The 19,752-nt window shown below is 41.8% G+C and overlaps 1 protein-coding gene across 2 annotated transcripts in view; it reads left to right on the top strand.

Moving 5' to 3' along the window:
- LOC126427063 (ankyrin-3-like) overlaps positions 1-18,432 on the top strand; it is a 92,102-nt gene extending 73,670 nt beyond the window's left edge. For both annotated transcript variants that reach the window (XM_050089241.1, XM_050089242.1), the window contains exons 5-6: positions 4,326-4,475; positions 17,858-18,432. In XM_050089241.1, coding sequence (XP_049945198.1) covers positions 4,326-4,475; positions 17,858-18,344 — 637 coding nt within the window. In that variant the 3' untranslated portion in view covers positions 18,345-18,432. The remainder of the gene's footprint in view (positions 1-4,325; positions 4,476-17,857) is intronic.
- The last annotated feature ends 1,320 nt before the right edge of the window (positions 18,433-19,752 follow it).

Genomic DNA, 19,752 nt, shown 5'->3' with positions numbered 1-19,752 from the left:
TACCAGTCATGGAGATTTGAAACCCTGTTCAGTTACACTGCAGCTGATGGCGTGTTTGTGTAAGAAGCCAGAATGACATCTCACCGCTTTTTTGGTATGCTTCAATTTATCTGTCACGCATCAAATTATTAATTCTTAAACACTAACTTGTAACAGTACACTTCTTTCAATCGGTGTCTTCTCTCTTCTTTGGATTTACAGACTGAATAGTGTTCTGTTTTGAATTTGAATGTCACACCTTTCATTTCATAGATAAGAGAGACATCAGCAACTACCGACCTGTTTCACTGCTTATATCATTTACCTAAATTTTTGAGAATGTGGTGTATTCTAGAAGATTATCTCACCTTGGGAACAATACTATTGTCACCAAATCAGAGTTTGCCTTTCTGTGACCCATCCAAGGCATTTAATTGTGTAAACTATAATATACTGCTAAATGAATTTTATGGGGTTGATGGTGTAGTCAACCAATGGATCTTATCATATCTATTCAAAAGGTTGCAGAAAGTTGTACTTAGTAGTAATTCAACCAACAGAATTCAGGGACATAATTCTGACTGGGTGGAAATCACATATTGCGTTCCCCAAGGCTCAATCTTAGGTCCACTACTGTTTCTCATACATTATCTACAATCTAATGTACAACAAGCAGAATTTGTTGTTTTTGCAGATGACAACAGTATTGTAATCACTCCCAGTATTAATATAGAACTGGAAGAAATGATAAACAAAATTCTCAAAAGTATCACTGTCTGGTTTTCTGAAAATTGCCTCACCCTGAATTTCACAAAGACACATTATATTCAGTTCAGCACCTCTGGGGGGTACTGCATCAGTGACATGTGTAACACATGGGGATGAAGTAATACATAGGATGGAAACTTTAAACTTCTTAGGAGTCCATATTGATGAGAACATAAATTGGAAAAACATAAATTTGGGAACTCCTAAAACAACTTAGTTTAGCTACATTTGCCCTTAGAATCATAGAAAATTTTGAAGAGAGATAAATCAGTAAGTTGACATAATTTACTTATTTTCATTCAGCAACATCGTATGGAACAATGTTCTGGGGTAACTCTTCTTTTAAAAAGAAGGTCTTTATTGGTAAAAAACGAGCTGTAATAATAATATGTGGCACTCACGTGCGATCATCTTCTAGACATCTGATTAAGAAGTTGGGCATTCTGACTACTGCTCCACAGTATATTTATTCCCTTATGAAGCTCGTTGTAAACAATCCACTACAGTTCAAAGGGAACCATGAGGTACATAATTACAATACTAGAAGAAAAAATGACATTCATTAGTCAACATTAAGGTTGTCTTTAGCACACTATTGGAACAAAAAATTTTGACCTCTTACAATGTGACATAAACTGTCTAACACACAGTAAGGTAAAATTTGGAAATAAATTGAAAAAGGTTCTCCTTGAGAACTCCTTCTATTCCGTAGAAAACTTACTATGTTTGTAATGTGTAAAAAGTTGTGGGTGGGACTGGTAACTCCATCTGTATTTCTTGTTATCATTTTGGGGAAAAAGAATAGTAATTAGGTGGTGATGTTTAGAGTACAAATAGTTGTATGAATTAATTATCAATATAAATGTAAAATGACTGATTCCACGACATGACGATCTATCGTGCGAAACGATCCATGGAACATGAAAGTGACTAACTAACAAGCGTTTCTTTCTATTCATCATGAATGGGCAAACTTCCTTTAAACATCTCAAAATTCGGTAACTGTCTTCTATCCTACCTCATTCGTTTCATATCATGCAACATTTATCAGCCACATTGTGCCTTGTAGACATAATGTTATTGGCTATTTTTTGACATCCTTGTGAGGCATTAAAATATCAACATAGAGAAAAAACACTCAGAGCAGCTGTTACTCGGCAATGGCGTACGAGCACTCTGTCTAAGACTAGTGGAAGTCTAATGACTTGGTGGAACAGTAAAGTGATAAGAATTAATCGCTACATGTTATAACTCTACTTCTAGCACGCAACGATCAACTTTTTCATTGTGCCATAAATACCTAACGTCTCACTTGTCTTTGAAAGCGAGTAGCGAGCGGCAAGACCGAAATGCCATCCTGTGTGGCGGTAGTCTGCTTGGCAAAGGAGCAGTTCTGCGCTTTCGAGTTTCTCTTGCTGTACACAGACATGGGGGTCGACTCCAGTTTTCGGCGCAGCATTCGCCTCACCCAGTGGTGACCCCCGATACAGCCGCCGGGCTGTCTGCCGTTTACCCAGGGGGCGACGCGACTCCTGGGGCGGCCGGCGACTTAGGCTGTCGTCATCCTGGCCCCAGGGGAGAACTGGCGCGGTTCCCCGTGTCATCCCACGTCACGCGAGCGTTGCGGTCCTTGAGTTGTTTTGGGTCACCAATAATGTTCGGGAGCAGCATCCCACAAACTAACGGCCTCACAGAACATCATATCATGGGCATAATTTATCCCTTTCTTTATTTATACCCGTTTCTTCGTGTTCTGTGTTTATTTTCGCATCATTCTTACACACAACAGCGACGAAAAAACCCAAAGAGATTTTTAGCATCCCTCTATAGGCCGATTCCTGACTCTTAAGCGGGGAGGATTACAAAAATAAAAATGAAACGATTTTTCGAAAACATGCCTATTTTGTAGCGTACATCTGTCTGAATAGTTTGATGTATAAAACATAAGTACTTAAGAGTTTATAGGGCACATTATTTGGTCCTAAGTGTACCAAGATGCAGCGCCACACCCCTTTGCACAGCATTCTGCTGTCATACATACATGTATTTCGCTCTGTAGAATTCGATTGTTTATATTTGCGCCAGTGATGGTCATACGTGAAACAAAGGACTATTGACATAGAAGAAATGTCTTCATGGCGGTACCCAAAACCCTAATGAAAGCTTTAACGAATGTGCTTGGAAAAGATTGCCGAAAACCATTTTTATGGGAAGAAATGCACTTGCTGTTGGTTTTTATGATGCAGTTTCATGTTTTAATGATGGTGTGCAAAGCCGGATTGTTTTAGAGAAAATGGGAATCAAGCGCAGAGTGAACTGTGTCAAAGCTTTGTATGCGATAAACACAGAGCTTGTAGTGAAAGCACGTATATGATTTTTGGAGGTAATGAATTCGGAAAGAGTGAAGCATAGGAATGTGAAAAAGACGAGAGCTGATTTACAAAATGGAAAAGAACCTGTTTATGGTGCTAAAAGACGCCATAAGTAGCCAGAAACTTTAATGACCCTATTCCACAGAACACGAATTTCTGTTCTCTGGTACATGTACCATCCAAAATAAATATCCAATGCTTTTCAAACGTGGTATCCTTATTAAACACAAACTCCTTGATGCAAATCTCTAGAATTTTACATGTTTATTAAATACTGGGGCAAAATTTGAGATAATTAACTATAAAATCTGAGGTTTTTTTAAACATCAAGTTTAAAATATAACAGGTCATTTCTTTTTATAAATTAAATAAACTCTAGAGTTTCATACACATGTAAGTATGGTTTGTAGGCTGTGTAAAATTCATCGAATATTCTCTCTTACTTATGAAGAAAAGTGTACATATAGCAAGAAATGCAGCCAGTAGTAAGTTAAAAAAATTATGAAATTTCACATGTAAAAAAAAGGAACGTTATTTTTTTGAACTTCCACTTCTGTGAGTGTGAATCCTGAATTCTTCCTGGTCATATTGAGAAAATTCTATGAACTTATTTGTAAAAATATAGACAGAAGAAATTAGTGTCTTGTGCTGCCTCGTCTGCGCCAAGTTGGCCCGTTTGACGTCCAACGCCCCTTAACACACGAGCTACAAACACCATCTCATGACGGCAGTACCACGTTAAGTGCATTGATGGGGTACTGTCATTCAAATTTCTCTGTGATTTATGCTGTTGTCTATTGAAACTATGTTGACCAATGGTTGTTGTAAGCAGAATTGTTGAGCTTTGTACAAATCTTATATTTATGCTTTATTTTGTACCAAATTTTGTGTAATATGCTAGGCTACAGGTATGAGAAAATGAGGAGATGGAAGATGTATGATTACCTGAATGAAATCTTATATTTATGCTTTATTTTGTACCAAATATTGTGTAATATGCTAGGCTGCACGTATGAAAAAATGAGGAGAAGGAAGATGTATGGTTACCTGAATGCTGTCATTCGTCTTACGTGGGCCACTACTGTCTTTGGTAGTGTGTGTTCTATTATCTGTGTGTGGACAGTACCTCAGCTGTACCGTCTGTGGTAATCTGCCCACTGGACTCGATGTGAAAACCGTTTTTGAGGCAGTGTTCCTCCTGTGCAGCACGCCAGGTGCTGGAGAGAGCAGGACCGGCCCCTCCCCGCAGCCGCACAGTGGCCTCAGCGACGACGGCCGGAGCCCAGCCACAGCTGCGCCCCCCACCTCTCCCCAGACGACTCCCCAGCCTGATGACGTCGCCGTCTCTCTCCTGCGGTGAGTTCAGTCACTTTACGTGCAGACTGTCCACAATCACAGTGCGACATGTTGGGCAGTTAGCCAAGTGATAAAGTCAAGAAATCGAATGTCGCTATTTTACGTTTTTGACGAAGCAGAAGTTGTAGTTCTCGTATAAAGTTTTTCCTTTCATGAATTGTGACGTTCGACGAGGCAAGGATATAAGGGGATCTCAGCTCTCCTCTACAGGATTGTAGCGTGACTTATTTTCAGTTCCTAACACAACTAAGTCATTCAATGTATTTACTTGTGTAAGATAACACTAAATATTTCCCCAAAAATAGAAACTGTTCTGGTGTGTTGGGAGCAATTATAGTTTTCAGCGAAAACTCTGTCTCGGAATCTGGCAGAAAGCCCTAAGACATTCTGGTAATATGTAAAGCACACCAGTAGCAAGACACAGTCAATAACCTTCACTCCACGATAATAACAGTGAAGTCACTGATGAAAGTGCCACTAAAGCAGAGTTATCAAACATAGTTTTCCGAAACTCCTGGACCATATAAGAAGTAGTAAATATTGCTGAATTCCAATAAAGAATAACTTCAAAGTGAGAAACATTGAAGTAGATATCCTCGGTGTAGCAAAGTAGCTTAAATCGATTAATGAAGGAATGCCTCCTGTCCAGATTGTATACCTGTCAGGTTCCTTTCAGAATCTGCTAATACAAAAGTTCCATATTTACCAATTATATACATCAGCTCTCTCAGAGAAAGGTCCGCACCTAAAGACTGAAAAATTGCTCTTGTCACAACAATACCCAAAAAGGGAAATAGGAGAAATCCGCTGAATTACAGGCCCATTTCACTAACGTCGATTTCCCGTAGGTTTTTGGAACATATACTGTCTCTGAACATTATGAATTACCTGGAATAAAACGATTTGTTGACACATTATCAGCAAGGGCTTAGAAAATATCGTTCCTGTGGAACACAACTAGGTCTTCATACTTGTGAAGTAATGAGTGCTATCGACGGGGGAGGTCAAATTGATTCCATATTTTTAGATTTCCGAAACGCTTTCGACACATTTTCTCAAAAGTGTCCCCTAACCAACTGCATGCCTGTTGGATATTGCCTTAGTTGCGTGACTTGATTCGTGATTTCCTGTTAGAAAGACATCGTGTAAAACAGATGTAATATCCGGCGCTCCCCAAGGAAGTGTTGTAGGCCCTCTATCGTTCCTGGTCTATATTAGTGGCAATTGACTCTGAGCAAAGAAAAGTATGAAGTTGTTCACACGAGTACTAAAATAAATCCACAAAATTTCGATTACGCGATAAGTCCCACAAACCTGAAGGCTGTCAATTCAATTAAATACTTAGTGATTACAATTACAAGTCGTTAGAGGAATCGAAAGACAGCGAATCATTGGCAGAACACTTAAAAGGTCGAACACGTCTGTCTAAAGAGTTGGCTTACACCATGTTTGTCCGTCCTATTCTCGAGTATTGCTGTGTGGTATGGGATCCGTATCAGGTGGGACTGCCGGATGACATCGAAGAAGTTTAAAGAAGAGCAGCTCATTTTTTATTACCGCGAAGTAGTGGAGATAGTGCAACGGACATGATACGTGAATTGGACTGGCAATCCTTAAAACAAACGCGTTTTTCATTGCGACGGGATCTTATCATTAAATTCAATTACCAGTTTCCTCCTCCGATTGCGAAGACATTCTGTTGCACCCACCTAAATAGGGAGAAATGATCTTCACGTTAAAATAAGATATCTCAGGCCACGCACAGAAAAATTTAAGAGCTCATTGTTCCCGTGCTCTGTTCGAGAGCGGAACGGTAGAGACACAGCTGGATGGTGGTTCAGTGAACCCTCCGCCAGGCACTTTATTGCGAATAGCAGAGTAATTACGTAGATGTAGATTAAGATGGTTTCCTATCTTATGAATTAACTATGTAGGGAAGATCCCTTGACTTGCATTTCCATCGTTATTCTCCCAACGGCATAATGAGAAATTCTCTCACAGGGTGTGTGGTAACACCGCAGCTGGGGGAGTGGAATCAGTTGAGATCCATGGCTTACCCTACTACGAGAGACGTATGTGACAACGTCTACCGGCAGTTTTTGGAAATCATTCGTGGCAACATCAGCTTCAACGAAAGTGGAAGTCGGACCTGTCGGAGTCCTAGTGATAAAGGCGGCCATTCTGGTTCAAGAATAATTTTGTCAATCCTGTTGTGTGGGCATGGTTGAGTGGAGATGGACACAGCAGTCACATGCCCCCAGCTGTAAAACCTTCTGCAGCTCAGACCAGTTTCAGAGTAAATTCGTAGTCACTTCACTTTTGTTTTTTGAAATGATTGATCTATAGTGGTAGTCACAGAATTTGACTGTCGCTTTGTGAGATAACCCTGTCTGATAGTGAACTGATATTGTTGTAAGACACATTTCAGTTAATGCCTGAATTCTACAGGCCCAAAAGTGGCAATTCAGAGTATTAAACACTCCTTTACAATTAATCAGAGCAGAATCCAAAAAGTTTTTGGACAATAGACGAGTCTGTATCTATTCAAGAGAAAACAAGATATCTTGTCAAGAATTTTAACAATGACATTGGGATCAGTAATGTTTCAGTGACTTATGAAAACTTATTCTCTCCCAGTGATTCAAGGATTTCGGGCTTTAATTACCTATTATGGTCAGCCACAGATGTACGATGTCTTACATTTAATGTTTGCGCCAAATTGAGCAAATACTTATCAGAATACGTTTCCCAATCTAAAAGCTTTATGTACACAAGCAGTCAACAAAAGTTCACCCATGGGTCTGATAGTATAGAAAGATACTGATAACGTACCCTGAAATTTTATAAGTAAGAGAGCCTGACAGGTATTTACCCATTTTGTCGTATACAGGTAGCATCAGCCATTTGACATAAGAAGACAACCAACGAGAAGTAATTGTAGCATTAAAGACTAAAGATAGAGAGCACAGGAAAGAATACTTTGTAGATAAGCCAGAAACTCATCAATGTAGGATGTTGCAGCATAATCAATAATAATTAATGAATATGATGACAGGCAAAGTCAGTAAATTATGTTGCACGTACTAGACATAAAATTAACAAAAACTCAGTAGAAAAGGGGCAGAAAAGAAATGAGGAAATAAATTATTGTTGTTGAATAAGAGACAAGACATGGAAAGGGGAAATGTTTCAGCATAAAAATACTGATATAAAAAGAGGAGAAAGCTGGCTAAAAAGTAACAGAGAAGCATCAGCATGAGGAAATAAAATATTAAGAGCAGGAAATGAAACATATTAAGACAATATTCTATAATGGAGTGAAAAATTTGTTGAGAGAGAGTTAAGAAAACCAGGCTGGTGAGCAGATCATGGTACTGATGTAAATAACAATGTACAGGGGGAAGAGAGTCATGGCTTCCTTTTTTTCGGCGTCGGACGCCTTTGGTGCCTAATGAAAGGTCCTACATAAAAAATACAGGCTTTGGATGACTAAAAGTGACAACACCTTTAAACAAAAGTAGTTTACAATCATAAATACACTGATGGAAAAGAATCACAAAACCAAAAACTTGTTAATATAGAATAGTGAAATATCGGGAATACATTTGCCAGGGTAACATATTTAACTGATTAACATTGCAAGATCGCAAGTTAATGTTAGTGCGAGATATGACACTGGAAACGTGAAATGCTTGTGCACTGTCAGAAGATCGAATTTAAGCATGCAAACATGCATGCATTGTGGTGCTCTAGTATCGGATGTCAGTATTTAAAATGGAGTTCTATGCCTGACACACTTGGTTGGTCAGTACAGGGATGGTTAATGCTGTTGGTGAATCATGCCAGAGTTATTGTATGATGATGTCCCATATGTACTGTGCTGGAAACACACCTGGAGATCGAGCATGCCAAGACACGTGTCAACACTCTATAGAGCATGTTGGGCTATAAGAGCGGTAAGTAGCCCTATTACAAACTTCATTTAATCTCTATGAGATGTTGAGAACGGCGTCTTCGTCGTCTCAAAGGCCTTTTTGCCCTACATCAGCTCACTGCGTCCAATCTCAAAGGTAACTAACGCTCACTGCCGTCACAGCATGTAATTAAAGGAAGCTTGATTTGCTTCCTCGTAGTGGTGCCATTGGCGCCACTCTTAAGCGACTGCAGCGAAATTTGAAAAGACATCATATTCCAGATGTAGAAACACACCTACCAACTTTCGTTAATGCTTCTTCTTGTTGCTGCAATCCTTCATTGTATGTACTATTTCGAAAGTAAAAGACGTTGTTAACAATGTTACCCAAATCTCAAAAAGTTCTTGAACGACTTACTTCACATTCTTATACGAAACTCTAATAAACGTTGGGACAGTGTTTGCTTTTATATACCAATGAATTAGGAGTGCGCCATTGACTAGTGGTCAAAATTTTCCGTGTCCCAGGTTCCAAGACAGGCACTGCTTCACGTCTGAACAAAAGTTAACAGCAGTGTCAGCAGAAGACGTCCAGCGTAAGAAGTCACCTATATCCTGACAAAGGCTTTGTCAAATAGGTTGGAGGAACGACAGAGCTTCAAGGCACTCCCTTGCCCTTGAGGTGGGAAACTGCCCTTAAAAGGGAGAAGAGTCACTAAAGATCAATGACGCGAGGATGCAGAAGGCAATGGAATCGAAAAATTAAAACGTGTATCCACAGGACATACGTCGTTAACAGGGAAACTGTCGTGATGCAATCTGCATTTAGAAAAGTTTCCGGACAAGTTACCCTTTTGGATCTCTGGGAGTGGACTACCAAGGTCGAAGTGACCATGAAAAAGAGACGGAATAATTTACGAAGGGAGCTTTGAATTCAGAAATTTGATCGTAATTGGAAAGCTAGGGAGTCTAAAAACGGAAGTGCAAAGGGCTCAGTCTAGATATGGTGGGGTCTTTGATGTGAAACAGAAGAAGGCTAAGGATTTGTCATAAGACACATTGGGGTTATATCAACAGCAGCAGAAAATGGCGCAACGGAAGCACGATTCGTTATGTATAGGAAGTAGGAGAGAGAATGGGCTACTGTTAACAGTTCTATGACAGAGTTTTCTCACCAGATTCGAAATCAAACGAACGCCGACAACGATAGTTCATGTACACATGGCAACGACACAAGCAAAAGGAGAAAAGAAAGGAAGTGTACAACTGAAATCAGTTGCAGGGAAAAGAAAAGAAGAAATGGTCATGCGGTATGTGGGCTTGGCATAGGGATGGGAGGGGTGAAAGTCTAATTAATTTCTGCAATGAAATTGAGGTGTTAATAACGAATATTCTGTTCAGCAATCATATGAGGAAAAATAAACTTGGAAAAGACCCAGAGACACTGGAAGATTCCGGATATTAGAATGTAAGGCGTACCCAGATGTTAACATAGATTTAATAATTATGAAGAGCAGAGTGAGGTTTAAGAGAGTCAACCAGAAGAATCAGTGTAGAAGGATGTATCATACTGCAGTGCTGAGAAATGAAACTTAAAGTTTACCAACGATGTGGATATTGCGGTAAGGAATATCACAGTGGGCTGTTCAGTTGAAGAGGAGAGAACATCTTCAGAAAGTAAAATCACAGACGGTGGTCAGACGAACACAGATAATGGGAAGCTAACTTCGAAGAAATCTTGAGTAAAAAAAAAAATGCTACAGATCGATGATAGAAGAAAGTATAAAAATGCTCGGCGAAAGGCAGGAAGACAGCTACATTCACTGAGGTGGCAAGAGTCGTGGGATACCTCCTGATATCATGGCAGACCTCCCTGTGCCCAGCCTATTGCAACAACTCGACGTGGCGGCGAACCAAGAAGTTGTTGGAAGTCCCCTGTACAAACAATATGCCATGCTGCCCCTATAGCCACCCACAACTGCTAAAGTGTTGCTGGTGCAGGATTTTGTGCAGGAACTGACCTGTCGATTATGTTCCATAAATGTTCGATGGAATCATGTTGAACGATACAGGTGGCCAAATCATTTACTCGAGTGGTCCACAATTTTCCCCAAACGAGTCGTGAACAGTTCTAACCCACTGACATGATATCGTTATTTGAGAACATGAAGTCCACAAATGGCTGAAAATGGTTTCCAAGCAGCTTAACATGACCGTCTGCATTCAATGGTAGGCTGACTTAGAGCAGAGGACCCAGCCCCATTCAATGTAAACAAAGCCTACGTCGTTATGGAGCCAACACCATTTTGCGCAGTGCCTTGTTGGCAACTCAGGTCTGTAGCTACAAGCGGTCATCGCCACATTCGAACACTACCATCAGCTCTCACCAACTCAATCCCAGACTTATCTCACCAAGCCTCGCTTTTTGACTCGTGTAGGATTCAACCAATATGGTCATGAGACCAGGAGCTGCAGGTGACAACATACTGTTAGTACATGCACTTGCATTGGTCATCTTTTGCCGCAGCCCACTGACGCCAAATTTAGCCGCACTTCCGAACAGATACGTTGGTAGTACCTTCTACATTGATTTCTGCGGTTATTTCATGCAGTGCTGCTTGTCTCTTGCACTGACCAACCTATGTACAAGCCGCTGCTTTAGGTCGTTATCTGAAGGCTCTCAGCCACAGCATTGACCGTGGGACAGGTAATGGCTGAAATTTTGTATTCACGGCACACTCTTGACACTGTTCTCAGAGAAAGTGAAGAATTACGGGATCTGTTGAATTGAATGGAGAGTCTCATGAGTAAGGAATATTAATTGATAATGAACCACGGAAATAAATTTCTAATGAGAAGTAGCAGATACTGGAATTTTTTACATTTAAATTTGTGGTCATGATGTAGACGATATCAAGGCATTCTGGAAGCAAAATAACCCATGATATACAAAACAAGAAGGACATAAAAAGCATACTAGCAAAGGCAACATTGGTACAACTAGCCAACATAATTCTACTACTATGAAACAAAGGTCATAATTTGAGGAAGAAATTTATGAGAATCTATGTTTAAAGAACTACTTTGTATGATACTGAATCGTAGACAGTGGCTAAACACCATGACTGAGGAGACTACGAGTGTCTGAGATGTGGTGCTAGAGAAAAGTGTTGAAATTTAGGTGTACATGTTGGATATGGAATGAGGGGATACTTTGCAGAATTAGTGACATGGGGAAAGACTGACAAGACGAAGGGGATGTAAAAACTGAAGAGAAAGACGGATTGGCCTACATCCAGCAGTTAATTGAGCATGTAGTGTGTAACTGCTATTTTGAGATGTAGGTTGGTGCAAGAGAGGAATTCATGGCAGGCCACATCAAACCAATTAGATAACTACTGGCTAAAACAATTTCATTTGACAGATTAATAGAATTTATTTGTACTTAATTGTGTTTAGTTCACAAAGAAAGTTTTACATGTTATTCCTGTGGCTGCAACACACAGTTTCTAACATCAAAATGTAGGTGTTGCTGTCACATGCAAATAACATGGCCCGTTTCTCAGTAGACATTCAGTTACATCGACAGTTTCTGGACACTCATTAGTGAACATTAATAAGGGATGTGACAAAAGTTTCATCTCTATGAAGGCTTTGACTCTGCTGAGGAAACTTTCAGTAATGGGTCTGAACTTCAGTGGAAAAATTAAAACCCATCCTTCCTCAACGTTGGACTCTTCAATCTGCAGTGAAGTCAGCTTCTACTCATCCCAAAATACCCCATAATGTAACGCCATCTCCTCACTCCTTCACTTTCGGCATTACACAAAATGGCAGATAATAGTCGTCAACCAAAAACAGAACCTTCCATCGGACTGCCACAGGTGATTCATCTGTCTGGACCATTCGTTTCCACTCATCCATCGTCCAGAGGCATCACGCTTTACACCAACGTAAGTGTTGCTTAGCACTGACTGCAGATATCTGTGGCTCATTTGGGGGGGGGGGGCTACTCGACCATTTTACCCCCTTCTTTTTACCTCCCTGTGGACAGTCGTTGTGCTGGCTGCAGTGCTTCATGCGATTTTTTACAACGACCCTCCATAAAGCTCCATGGTCCCTATTGGTCGGTACATGGATCCGCATAGTTGTTCCTTTGCATTCCAACTTCACAAGTGCTACTGTGTAAGGGTCGAAATATTACTGGTACATTTGTTACTCAGGTCCACATTCGAAATTACTGAACCGCCCTGATGGACCCATTCTGCTATTTCTGGTTCTCTGCTGACAACACATGTGTCTCTGCCTCCTTTTATACTGGCGGATCGTTCTTTCATTACATTTGTATGTCAGTCACACATCAGATAGAGGTGTTTAGATAGTTTTGATCCTAGTGTGTAGCTTGTCCCCAATGTTATTCAATCTGTATATTGAGCAAGCAGTAAAGGGAACAAAAGAAATATTTGGAGTAGGAATTAAAAGAAATAAAAAGATTGACATTTGCTGATGACATTGTAATTCCGTCAGGGACGGAAAAGGACCTACAAGAGCAGTTGAACAGAATGGACAGTGTCATGAAAAGAGGATATAAGATGAACATGAACAAAAGCAAAACGAAGATAATGGAATATAGCCAAGTTAAACTAGGTGATGGTGAGGGAATTAGATTACGAAATGAAACGCTTAAAGTAGTAAATGAGTTTCGCTATATGGGGAGCAAAATAACTGATGATGGTCGAAACAGATATAATATAAACTGTAGACTGGCAATCGCAAGGAAAGAGTTTCTGAAGAAGAGAAATCTGGTAACGGCGAGTATAGATCTAAGTGTCAGGAAGGCGTTTCTGAAAGTATTTGTACGACATGTAGCCATGAATGGAAGTGAAACTTGGACGATAAACAGTCTACACAAGAGGGGAATAGAAGCTTTCGAAATGTGGTGCTACAGAAGAATGCAGTGGATTAGGTGGGTATATAATATAACTGATGAGAAGGTACCGAACAGAATTGGGGAGAAGAGGAATTTGAGACACAACTTGAAGCAGGGATTGGTTGCTAGGACATGTTCTGAGGCATCAAGGGATAACAAATTTAGTACTGGAGGGCAGTGAGGAGGCGAGAAATCTTAATCAGAGACCAAGAAATGAATGCACAAAACAGATTCAGAAGGATGTAGGTTGCAGTACCTGTAGTTACTTGGAGATTAATAAGCTTGCACCCAGTAGAGTAGCATGGAGAGCTGCATGAAAGCTGTCTCTGGACTGAAGACCGCAAGAACCTCAACAGTTTATGTAAATGCTGTCAGATCTTTAGTGTGTTCACTCAGCCAAGATCGAGATTGCCTAGTAATTTGAATGGTATGAAAAGCGCATGAAATTCGATGTACGCTGATGTCCAAAATTAAAGCAACAAACTGAAATTTTGCGAGGTTGCGTTTATTTAGCCATAAATTAGTAGAAACAGGCGATAGTGATGTAGGAAAAATGTTAAGAACAAAGAACATAAACAACTACAATATTCATAAAGGTAGAAAAATTTTCTTCGTTTTTTCCAACTTAACAGATTTGCACACACAATCCTACTACTGGATAATGTGCTCAGCATAGGCTGTGACCACCTCTGGCTCATACAACCCTGACATCGACAGGGCAAGCTGTGAATGATGTCACCAATCTCACGTGGAGGCAATAACTCCATTCCTCCTGCAGAGCTACTCTCAAGTCTTATGGAATTGTTGGTGGATGCTTGTGTGATGCAACCCATCTCACTACTACATATATTTCGTATGCGTACTACAAACAATTTACGGTAAATCCACATATTATAGAATAATTTGTCCTCTATAAAATTTACAATATGACAATGCTAATTTATAAAATAAAATTCATGGAAAACTATATACAGCATAATAAAATTTTATACAGTCTTTGTTTCACATGTCATTCTTCCAGAAGTCCACATATGCCCTCGCTACTTTGCTGCACGCCATCAGGTCTTGGGCCGTGCACGCTCTTGGATGGTTTAGTAACGGACACTGAAGCAGGTGGTTCATCGTCTGGATGTTCCCACACGGACACAAAGCACTTTCACTAATTCCCCACTTGTGCAGATTTCTGTTACATCTTTCCATTCCTGAACATAGCCTGTTCAGGGTTTTCCATCTCTCCCACACAAGTTCCGCACCTGATGGCAGCACTTCCTCAGAATCGTGTTCATATTCTTGTTGTTCCTGCCATAGTCTTTTTCTAGAAGTTATTGGTGAACCTGTGAGCAGTTCGGGTGAGTGGAGAAAACTACTTCTTGACGTAAGGCGTTTAGGTACCATTTGGTACCCATGGAGCAGATGACGTTGATTTTGATCCTGTTCTGTTCGTTTAATTCTGCTCTGTATTGAACGTCGGACATTTGGTGGAGCAATTCCTGACAAGCAGTATGGGTGTTCTACTCTTGTTGGCTTAAGACATCCAGTAATATGTCTACACATCTGCCTCAGGACAGTGTCCAGCTTGCAAACTCAGCAGCAGAGTAACAGAGAGCCATGGCGGTGGTGCAGAAAACTTTTGGATTAGGTCGACATTTTGATGTTGTTAGCTTTCCAAGTAAGTTATTCCGTGATTGGATTTCTGCCCTGCTCTTCTCAATGAGCCACTTGAATGACAGTGTCCTATCAGCAGTAACTCCCAAGTACAATGGTAGAGGGCAGTGTGTTAATCTTGTGCCATTTCACCAAACATTCAGTCCTTGATTCGCCCCTCTGTTGTTAAGATGGAATAGGCAAGTCTGGATCCTACTTGGATTAGGTTTCAACTGATTTTCATTGTAATAGTAGGTGAGACTTTCCAGGTTCTCAGCTAGTATTTCCTCAATATCCTTGTAGTTTTATGGCTGAGCTGCTATTGCCCTATCATCAGCATAAATGAAAAATCTTGACCAGGGACTAATAGGCTGCTCATTTGAATAAATATTGAATAACATGGGGGCAAGAACACTGCTCTGGGGAAGCCCATCTTTTTGTAGTCTCCATCTGCTCTTGCTACCTTGGAATTCAACAAAATACCTTCTGTTAAATAGATCTGATTCGAGTACAGCAGTCAATTGAGGGCTTTTTGTCGTTTTTTGCACTTTTGCAATGACATTTCTGAGGTTGATGGTATCATATGCTTCCATAAAATCTATAAACACCATCCCTGTAGTAATTCTTTTCTCAAACCCATCTCCAATATAGTGGGTTAGGCTGAGAGCTTGATTGGTACAAGATTTGCCAGGCCGATATCCTGCTTGCTCTTTTATTAGGGTGCCCTCAGTAAGCTCTTTGAATCTGCTTAGTATCAAACAGTTTGTGTGTTGTGCACAACAGAGAGATTGGCCGATAACTCTTAGAATCTTCTGGGTCCTTACCAGACTTAAGAATTGCAGTTATTTTTGCCTGTGCCGGCCGTAGTGGCCGAGTGGTTCTAGGCGCTGCAGTCTGGAACCGCGCGACCGCTACGGTCGCAGGACCGAATCCTGCCTCGGACATGGATGTGTGTGATGTCCTTAGGTTAGTTAGGTTTAACTAGTTCTAAGTTCTAGGGGACTGATGACCTCAGAAGTTAAGTACCATAGTGCTCAGTGCCATTTGACCCATTTTTTTATTTTTGCCTGTCTAGATTTCAGGAATTCGTCCAGTTGCCCAACAGCAGTTCATAAACTCCAACAGCCACAATTTAGAGCGAACACCAAGACGTATTATCCGTTCATTTTCAATATCATCTAGGCCTGCGTCCTTACCAGTCTTTAAACTTTTGATTGCTTCTTTCAGTTCTGATATTGTAAATTTATGATCGAGTGTATCATTATTTTCTTCTCGGAAAGCATTTAGTCTACTCGTATGCCCTTTCTTCAGTCTGTGTTTCGCTTTACCGTTTTTCTGCAGTTGGGAGGCTATTTGGTTTGCTGTACCGCCAGCAAAGCCTGGTGTACCTGCAGGTATACCATCTAATTTTTGAGCAGTCTCTACGCTTTCCGACTACTGTGCGTCATGTTAATGCTTTCTACAGTGTGTTACCATTTCTGTCTTCTATTTTCAATCATTGTTGTTATTACTTCTTTGCCCGCCTCCATTGTTATGGGGAGAATGGGTTGGCGTCATAAAGACCACAATACGTTTCGTATTTCTCTTTTGTCTCTTCGCTGTAGCCTTTAATGTACGATTTTCTACATCCTCTCGTGTACTCTGCCGTGCACAGTATTTTAAAGCTTTAACAAACCCACTGAAGTTTTCTGGTAGAGGTGTGTATCCGCGATATGCTCTATGGGATTCAAATTGGGAGGTCGAGCTTAGCATCCCAGGTGTGCAATATCTTGCATTTCCAAGAAAACTTCAATCAGCTGATCTCTATGGGGCATACCTCTATCGTCCATCAATACGAAGTGGTAGGCCACAGCACCTCTCAACGATGGCATATGAGGTTCCAAGATCTCGTCACGATACCTGACTCGAGTTAAGCCTTGCCAATTCACCCATACAATGTCATGAAGAGGTGTTCAGGTAGTCCACGTAATCGCTGAGGACACCATTAAAGAACCTCCCTGATATCAGTCTCTTTCGCCAGATATTTGGGTGACGAAATCCTGTTACACGTTCCCTCCAAATGAAAATCCGCCGAGAATCACTCTCCAGACCATTTTGGGACTCACGTGTGAAGATAACATTGGCCCACTGTTGGGCCATTCAGTGGGATGTTGACGATTTCACTAAACACATTTCTTTCTGTGAAGCGTCAGAGGTACATAAACCACGGGCCCCTGACAATAAGTGGCACTCTGGTGAGATCTTCTGTACAACGTCTGCCTAGATACAACACATCCAGTGCATCCTGCGAGGTGAGGTGCCAGTTGCCGTGTGGTAGTACTGTGATGCCCTTTCAACGAAATAACGGTCCTCCCTTTCTCGTATGACATGTAGTCTGCCCTCGTCTTCGAGATACAGTTTCTGTCTCTACGAACAGTCGCCACATCTGAGAAACAACAGTGTGATTCACATTAAGCCATCGGGCCACATCAGGTTGTGACTGTCCTCCTCCCATTCTTCCTATGGCCCTCCACTGCGGAGAGCCTGGAATGCTTTTCTGTACCATACTGCACCATCTGTGACTGTGTCTACAGCGACTGCGGATGTGGGAGTACCCAGCAACCACTACCCAATTGCTAGCTGCACTGACTTCGTCGTGGGCGTGGTTGTCCATTGACTGGAATGCTAACTTCCGTGTAGAACACGGTTGTGCAGACATCTGTTGACAGTTTGCATGATTACATCGTGAATTGGACACAGGATGGGAAATCGCAGTTAGAAGCTTTAATTTTGGACACTAGTGCATTGCGGTAACCTTCTTGACTTTTAGGGACTCATCACAGTTCTGCTTCTGCCATAGTGTTTCCTCCTCGGGTGTGTGTGTTTGGAGCTGTAAGTATTCTCCTTTTGTTGCAGGGATCTTTCTGGAGAAGAGAAGGGCAAGATGCTGATTGCGGCAGCTAAGGAGGGGTCAGTGAGCAAGGTGCGAACGTTGCTGGTAGTGGGGGCGGACGTGGAGGCGAAGGACGAGAACCAGCAGAACCCACTGCACTGGGCAGCAGCCAGGGGACACGTGGAGGTGGCGAGGCGTCTGCTGGAGGATGAAGCTGATGTCAACGCCAGGGACCGCTGGCAGAACACGCCTCTGCATCAGGCTGCATGGAATGGCCATGCACCCGTGGTGCGGCTGCTGGCAGCATCCTTTGCCAACCATGACGCCAGTGATGAAAGTGGGAACACACCACTGCACGATGCGGCACGGCGTGGCCACGCAGACGCGGCGACTGCGCTACTGGAGGCAGGGGCCGACAGAGAAGTGAGGAATGACAATGGGGACACGCCGCTGGACCTAGCCAAGCGGAACAACCACCAGCGGCTCGTAGACATCCTAGGATCAAGCTAAATATAGTGCAAACGACTCTGAAGTAAAATAAAAAAAGCCTTCTATGTGACCTTTGTTACTTATAAAATAAAGAATACAGAAAAGTATATCCTGCAGCCTTGGTTTGCACCCATATTTACATAGTAAATACAACGACTCAAGTACCATTACACCAAGAGTACTTATAGACTACTATAAGTTCAAGGAGGGACTCTCCTTTTGCTGAAAATTCAAAACAAACTGAATAATTCTCGATTACTAATGAACAGTTTTCTACAATATTTTTTTTCTGAAAAATACTTTTTAGGTGCATGTTTGGTGCTATGTGGAACTTATATTAAACTCTTATGAATTTCCTTATATCCAGATTGCTGACATATAAGCTCTGCACTTAAAATACATCTTCATTTGAGATCTTTCAGCGAATTTACTTCTGTACCTCAAGTGCTAACAGTCCTGCAACTTGTGTCTGCAGTTAAAATGTTGTATTATTACCAGTACTTACAACACATTAGTTCCGATTCCAGACTGAATTTTGTTGTATACTGCCAAGCTGTCGAATACCGTTGGCCTAGGAAATCTCCTTCTCGGATCACAAGACAATAGTTCTAGCAAATCGTAATAAAGAGTTTCATTACGAAATGAATCAATGACAATGCTTAACTCTGACAATAACAAAGAAGTGCTGCAAGCAAAGGGCGACATGCAAGAATGAAATCTCTTCAGTATACACAATTCCCAAGTCACTGGTCTTGATGTGACTAATCTCTGATGTAGAAGTGGCCGCAACAAGCTGGGAGTGGCGCGCATGTTCTCTTTCCCTGAAGGCCGCAGCTGTCGCGTTGTCGTCCTGGACAGAGGGCGGTCAGCGTGATATTGGGTGACGTCTTCTTCACAGCCCTGTCTGCTCCCTAGTTCCTGACAAGTGTGCAGGCACTAGACTTTACGCTATGACATTCCTCCCCCCAAAACGACGAACCGTCGTCGTATAAGGAGCGTGACAACGGGAGGGAAGGCAGGAGCGTGGATGCTGCGATGTACTGGAAACTGTAGCTGCAGCGGACGTCACGCTTCCAGTTGTAGCCCCCATCTGGCCTGCGCTCAGGTGGAAACGTCCCCCGGAAAACGCACGGAATGGCACGCATCCAACTCCTGAGACCCATAACCAAATGCAGAAGCCGCTAACTGCTGCGGCGTTGGCGGGTCCAGCTCCATCGGTTGGACGAGAGGAAGCGAAGGGGGCGACGCCTCCGTCTCCATGGGGTCGTCCTACGGTGTCGTCACGACACCCTTTGACAGCTGCTGTGGCCACACTGTCTCGGGGTCTGTGAATCTGGGGGAAGAGATACACAAGGATCACTGTGCACATTACAGTGACGAATTTGATCCTGATGTCGGCGCTGCAATCCGTCTGGGCCTGAAATGCGAT

The sequence above is a fragment of the Schistocerca serialis genome, chromosome 11, assembly GCF_023864345.2.
Source record: "Schistocerca serialis cubense isolate TAMUIC-IGC-003099 chromosome 11, iqSchSeri2.2, whole genome shotgun sequence".
Taxonomy (NCBI): Eukaryota; Metazoa; Arthropoda; class Insecta; order Orthoptera; family Acrididae; genus Schistocerca; species Schistocerca serialis.
This window is presented reverse-complemented; position numbering and strand designations above follow the sequence as displayed.